A 7,451-nucleotide genomic window follows, 5' to 3' on the forward strand; every position below is an offset into this window, starting at 1 on the left:
AATGAAATAAATGTTTTGAGACTATAATTTGGATAGTGTTTTTGAATTATTTAGTAAAAAATATAATCAATTTATTTTAGCAAATTCCATGAAAGTTACTTCTCCTACGAAAATAAACGTCATAGATTACTTTATAGCTCATTAAACTAGCTTTAATTTGAGTGCTAATAGACATCAGTACGTCACATAGTTCCTAAATTAAGTAACTATCTCCTGATATTTCTGTACGTTCCATACAACATTTTTATGAAATGTTACTTTTTAAAAAGCTATATCTCGAGAACTATTGAACGTAAATAGCTCTATTAGGGCTTACATTTTAGCAAATTTACTCTACTTTAAATGATGCTCTCTTAGATTTTCCCTTGTTGTTGGTAGTTGTAAAGATATAGAGCTCCGAATAAAAAAATAATTATTTTTAACGTTTTGAAACAGCCGTAATTTTTTATTCCCCCTACCTATACTTATCAGACTCATCAATTTTGACTCGTAATTATAGCTAGTTTTCAATTAAGCAATCAAAAATTAGGGTCAAATAACTGCCTTTTTTCTCCTCTTGGGCTCTTGTACTATAGCCTTACCTTGGTTAAGGCTGTATTTTGAATGATTATATTGGAAGATTGTAGGACAGGGTTGTCGTCTTGCAGGAAAAAACAAACAAGGTCCTGTCTACCTATTACAATGCCATGATATAATATAATACCACCATTTCCCCTAGCATTTCATTCCTCGCTATGTAGTATATCTTTCTCCCAACGGGGACTTCTGGGGATAATCATAAGAATTTTTCCAGATCCAAATCTTCCTCTGCTAATAGAGTTTGCTCAGGGGATTCCCCTGACAATTACCAGCATGACTAATAGTCTCATCTTAATAAGAAATTCTAATAAACGCTCTGCTTGATGTATTCGACATCTTTAATTTCCTCCGATTGTTTGATATTGGCCCTGGTCGTACCAGCTTCTGTGGCTTCCCCGATGGGATTAAAAGTTGGGCCCGCTGTCTGTTCCTTCGGAGGAACTTTGTCTGTTATTAGGATTGTGGGATTCTGTGTGGCTCAGATTACTTCTTTCGCTGTACCAAACTCAACATTACTCGTTCTCCGGCTTAAAAACATTTTTAATTTCGATTGGAGGTAAGATATTAATATTTTATAAGTTGTGATTTAATTAAAGTATTTATTACATTGTACATATATTATACATATAAGTATCAGCTTCATTAATATAAGTTTACTAATATGTTCCAAATTTGGGCCCTTTTAATGTTCAAAAATGAACTGTTTTATCACGGAATTAGGCATGGATTAAACCTTAGGTTAGCTTCCATGGGATACTTACCTCATGTTTCGTCCTTTTTCATGATCATGGGTCTCTTTTCGTTGGATCTTGGCCATTATTGAATTCATAAGGTAACTTACTATGGTATCTTAACCAATAAATATTTTGAAAATTATTGTTTACAGATTTCCTTGATAATTTTACCCGACTAGGTACTAAAGTATTTAGTTATTTATTGTATTTTGACGATTTTACAAACGGCTCAGTCGATCGTTTTTTTTTTTTTAGTTTTTTTAAATTTTGTTTTTAGTTTTTTTTAAATGGCTCAAATTATTCAGCTAGATGTCGTGAACGTTTTAAAACAAGTTGAGCTCAATATATTGAAAATAATTGAGTTTACTCTGGCTGCCTGTGCTTACACTACAATATTTTGATCTTAAGACTTAACAGATATCCTAAGAATGTTTAGAACGATTTGAGCTAAAATATTGAGAAAAAAAATACTGCACTAAATATCTTCAGTTATCAAATTATCCACGAGTTTGAAATTTCGAAGTCCGCCTAAAAATCTATTCATGTACGGCCTAGCTATGAGGTCTCAGCGAGTACAATTCAAATAGCTAATATGAACTATAAAACTGAAGTTATATTTTCCAGTGGGACAACGTAATTTCTTATTACACAAACTGTTACTTAAAGTAAATACAACTTTAGTAATTGTGTTTGTTGAATAGAAATTCTTGAGTATTTTTGCGCTGTTAATCGGTTGTATTTTGAATGAATTAAAGAGAAGAAGAAAACATATCTAATGCTAGAGTTCTCGCAGGAGGTTAAACGAGTTAAACATTTAATTTCGGAGCGCTGGTCCATTTCGACCCAGTGAATAATAAATTTTGAGCTGAGTCAAATATCCTCAGCCGAAGTTCATTTAGGAATATAAATTAAGATATTATGGACAGGGGTAAAATTCCTCAGCTGAAATAAGCTTCAGAAGAAACACTATTTTAAATTTAGAAAAATGACAGAATATTTTGGCAAGGATGAAATTTAGGAGGTTCTTATGAGTTCTGAGCCCGGGTTCGAATCTGGCTGTGGCAGAAAATTATCTATTCCTTACTGCAGCCGCGAGTCAACTTAGGGAGCCTTCTAGAGGCACACCCTGCCCCTAGGCTGAACAGTGTATAATATTTCAAGGTACATTGAAATTGATAATAAAATAAAATTAGTGAAACAATTTGTGGCGGAAAATCGAATTTGTACCGCATGTTCGGAATGCTACTATAAAAACTCTGGAAATTTATTTTTATCATGATCATATATCTCAAAAACTTAAAAAGGAATTTAAAAGATAAAAAATAGTTTTGAACTTATATTTTTCTTATCTACCCATACCTCACTGGAATACATCTTATACTGAAACACAGTGTATATTTCACAACCCTTCTCACTCCTAAAGTCTACGCCTATGTAAGTCGGTCGCGAATTATAACTGGGGAAAAAATTAGCTAGATCATGGACAAATCACCTTCTTGCACAACCAATGTTTATAAAACAGTAATTCCTTACAAAGTACTGTTCATGGTTTGTAGCGGTAAAGATTTAATTTTTTTTTTCACTCCCGATAATCGATTGCTATCAATGTTTCACCATAATCTTTCTCATATGGTTTGCAGTTTCTGCCTAAACATTAAATTTTTATCATTATAAGTCATCTTAAAAAAAAAAAATTGATATATTTTAGTTTTCTTAGTATATTAAATTTTTTTGATAAACGTCTGACTCCTTATGAGTTTTAGCGGGTTTATTTATTTATTTTTTTTTTACTAGTTGAAACTGCATATTGAATTCCAATCATGAATGGTAAAATAAATAAGGCAATCAAATAATTTTTTTCTTTTATTATGACAAATCGGATTCAAGATTTTAAATAAAATCAAAAACTTTATACTGATAAAATCAAAAACTGGTCGTGCTGATAAAAAAATACAAAAACAATTAAAAATATAAATATATATTTTGATTGATTTTTTTTTTTTTTTTGAGAGGGAAGGCCATAATAGCTTCTTTCCTCGGAATATTTTAGTAACGTTTTACCGATATTTTCTTAACTAAACGGACAAGGTAGGAAAGAAACGACAGCTCTTCGGTCGTTAGAGATAGCGGCGTTGACAGGCCATCCGTCAGAACCGTCACAGGAGGCTCAGCAATTGTTTTGTTCTAATTCATAGCGAGCTGGGGAAGAATAGAAAAAACTATCGCCGAAGGAGCTTCAGTGATTTGTCTTATGAAATTCAATGGGGACCCTGGCCTTGGCTGAGTGATGGGCGACCTGTTGTCTCCCCAACTTTATCCTACTCGCTACAATATATATTTATAGTCAGGATGGTGGCTTCTGGAGGGGTTGCGGTTTCAAAGGAGCTCAGTAGTACTAATAAATACAAATTTTCAGTTTGTTTTTTTAACCTTATATACCAAGGGTGGCAAACAAGTTAATCGCAAGGCCAATTTTGGTCGATCGTCGATCGCTAGCAATGTCTGGGGTGGAATTCCGTGTACCATGGACTTCGAAGCGATAGTAGTTGACAGTTTTTTTAAAACTTTTTAGCAATATTTTAATGTATTCTGGAAATTTTTAAAGGTCACAAATTCCTAGAATTCTGACAGCCTGACACTGCCCACACAACACAATATATTTTGCCTTACGTGTTACACGACACGTGGACTCATTATCTTTGTCAGGATATACACCTAACAATGATTCCTTGGTAAGAGACATGCAAATTAAGTCTTCCCATCGAAGTTAAGGTAACAAAGTAAATCTCTCTTTATTTGTATCCATTACAAAAGACTGATCTACATGACTATTATAAGGCCTATCTGGACATACGGAGTTGAGCTTTGGGGCTCCACTAAACCATCAAATTCCTCCAGAATCCAATCCTTACAGTCCAAAATCCTTCATAAAATCCTTAATGCTCCTTACTTTGTCACAAATCAAGTCATCCATCAGAACCTCAATGCTCCATATGTGGCCGATTTGGCCAGAACCAAATACCGTTCCTTCCATAATAAACTTCTCAACCACCCAAATCCACTTGTTCTAACCTGGCTTCTCCTTCATTACCTAATAATCCTCCTAGGCGTCTGAAAAGAAGATGGCCTCGAGATCTTCTCCTCTAGAAATGTTATTGGAGTTCTATCAGTGGGTAGATTCGCCACATGTTTTTATCATGTCACTATGTCACCTACAGCAAATTTGTTGTATATATGTGTACACAGTTGTAAATATCAATAAATAAATTATTAAAAAAAAAGTCTTTATTTGTGAGTACTTTGAATTAATAAATATTATTAATAATTACTATGTTCTTTTAATTCCCTTGGAAGTGAGCTTTTTGGCCCTTTAAACCATTATTGTTTTGGTTTTTTTGTAGGTTTGTACACAAGCTGTATATCTATATTTCAGTAAAAGGTTTCCATAGCGAGCTATTGATAGATTAGAAAAAAGTTAGTCGTATTATTCTTTCATGATGAATTTTCCTGCCCCCCCCCAAAAAAAAAATAACCCTATAGTGAAATATTGAAATCAAATTATCAGCCTTACTGTGCATTTTATAACAACTCCCCATATTTACAAACAAATAGTACAACAACTTATATATTGAAATTGATAATAAAATAAAATTAGTGAAACAATTTGAACAAGTGGTGGAAAATCGAATTGTTTAGGTACCGCTTGTTCGGAATGCTACTATAAAAACTCTGGAAATTTATTTTTATCATGAGCCTATATCTCAAAAACTTAATAAGGGATTTAAAAGATAAAAAATAGTTTGAACATATATTTTTGTTATCTCATATCTGTTATACCTCATTTGAATGCATCTTATACTGAAACACAATGTATGTACCAGGGCATTCAAAAAGTCCTGTCGTTTTTCGTTTGTTCGTTGTTTATTTTGATTCTAGAGTGTTTGCTAATTAATTCCGTTCAATACAACTTTTATCCATGTAAACACAAATGTTTATACTTTATGAATAGGAGGCTAAGGAGGATTAATTTAATGCAGTCACCATCCAACTGTCTAGTTAAAATGATTCCAGTTGAAACTCAAATTCGGTCGATTTTGCTCTATGAGTTTAAACTTGGCTCAAAAGCTGCCGAAACTGCTAGAAAAATATGCTCCGTGTTTGGGGAAGATGTGCTGTCTGAGCGGAAGGCACAATTTTGGTTTTCAAAATTTCGTGGAGGCGACGTCACACTAGAAGACGAGGCACGCTCAGGTCGACCAACTGTAGTTGATAAGGAGGACGTTCGAAGAGTAGTAGAGTTGGATCCGCGTCAAAGTTGTTCAGAGATAGCCTCTCAACTTAATATCTCAGCCACCACTGCCTGGAATTACCTTAAAGAACTGGGAAAAGTGAAAAAACTGGATAAATGGATTCCTCATAAGCTTTCAGATGCCAATATGCTTGTTCGCTTGACAACTGCATCTTCGTTAACTTCCCGCTTGAAAGTCGAACCCTTTTTGAATCGAATCATCACCTGTGATGAGAAATGGGTGTTGTACAACAACTTCAGACGATCATATCAGTGGTTGTCGGCAGATGAGAAACCTAAACAATTTCCAAAACCAGATCTCCATCCAAAGAAAGTTTTGCTCATTGTTTTCTGGACAGCCAAAGGTATAGTGCATTTTGAGATTCTGAATCAAGGGCAAACCATCACTGCAGAAGTATACTGCAATATACTGGACCATTGCCAATCCAAGCTTAAGACTTTTGATCCCTGCTTAGTCAACAGAAGAAGACCTTTGCTTCTTCAAGACAACGCTCGACCACACACCGCCAAATTGACCAGGGAAAAATTGACAGAAATAGGCTGGGAAGTTTTGCCTCACCCACCATATTCCCCTGACCTGTCACCCACTGATTATCACCTATTCAGAGATCTCGACAACAATCTGAGACAAAAATGTTTTCAAGACCGTGACAACCTAATTCACGAACTGACCACTTATTTTTGCAGTAAAAATCAACAGTTTTTTAAGGAAGGAATTTGGGCTTTACCATCTCGTTGGGAGAAGGTTACCGACTGTAACGGTGGATATTTTGATGAATAAAGGTGATTATTTGAAAATATTTATTTATTTATAATTTCCCCCAAAAAAACGACAGGACTTTTTGAATGACCTGGTAGTATGCATTTCACAACCCTTCTCACCCCTAAAGTCTACGCCTATGTAAGTCGGTCGCAAAACAGTTTTAAGATAAAAAGTAGTTCTCATAAACTAAAAAGTTGGCCATCTCTGTTGTATACAATACCGAAGATACGTTTAAGAGGAAATGCTGGGATCTGCTCTATTTAGTTACACAAGAATGAGGACAAGCTTGGTTTGGAGTTCTTCTAATTACAATGTAATGTGAACAAACCTGTGTAAATATAGTATACAAGTGTATAGATATTTTTAACATATTAATATAATTTTATTTTCACTTTAGCTTAATTTCATTATCTATTTATTATTTTGCTAGAAGAACTATACAGCACTCTGGGATCCTCACCCCAACGTGCTCGGACATCACATCCACACTTTAGTTTTAATTTCATTTATTTATTTTTTAAGCTATTCAATTTATTGCTTCAGTCTTTAATAACTTATACATTGAAGTTGATAACAAAATTAAATTAGTAAAAATCTATCTTGAACAAGTGTCGGAAAATCCCTTTATCGCAAATTGTAAAATTTGATATTAAGATCAGTTCACTTCACTCAAATTTTAATTTTATTCAGTATTTTTTTAAAATATTATTATTTTTTTAAAAATATACTCTGCCAGTCAAAACTTTATGAATACCTCATTTTTTGTTTATATTCGGTACATTTTGGAATAAATAAAACACATTTAACACAACTTATCAAATGAAACTTTTTTTTTTGTACATTCAATTGAAAATTAACTCATGTCTTATTATTGAAAGTTAACATACTTAACCTTATAATGTGTTTCACGAATAATCCAACTCACTTTTAATAGTTTTCAAACGAAAAGGTTTTTATAAATTAATAATTAATAACTGGAATCAAAGAACCAATTTTATTCACTATTTGACTTTTTTATAATTTGAAAATCCTGGTATATTTTTTACACAATAGACTGTATAAGGCA

General features: G+C 33.3%; 2 protein-coding genes across 3 annotated transcripts in view; both read left to right on the forward strand.

Annotated features, from left to right (window-relative positions):
- LOC106684732 (nephrin) overlaps window positions 1-7,451 on the forward strand; it is a gene marked incomplete at its 5' end in the record, with an annotated part of 247,174 nt that overhangs the window by 26,064 nt on the left and 213,659 nt on the right.
- LOC136795878 (histone-lysine N-methyltransferase SETMAR-like) lies at window positions 5,189-6,479 on the forward strand (the record flags this gene model as incomplete). Its single annotated transcript, XM_067047895.1, is given in 1 exon segment — window positions 5,189-6,479. A coding segment is annotated over 1 exon segment (1,089 nt). The 5' UTR covers window positions 5,189-5,314.

Source organism: Halyomorpha halys, unplaced genomic scaffold (assembly GCF_000696795.3).
Source record: "Halyomorpha halys isolate HHAL.00 unplaced genomic scaffold, Hhal_1.1 Scaffold608.1, whole genome shotgun sequence".
Classification (NCBI taxonomy): Eukaryota; Metazoa; Arthropoda; class Insecta; order Hemiptera; family Pentatomidae; genus Halyomorpha; species Halyomorpha halys.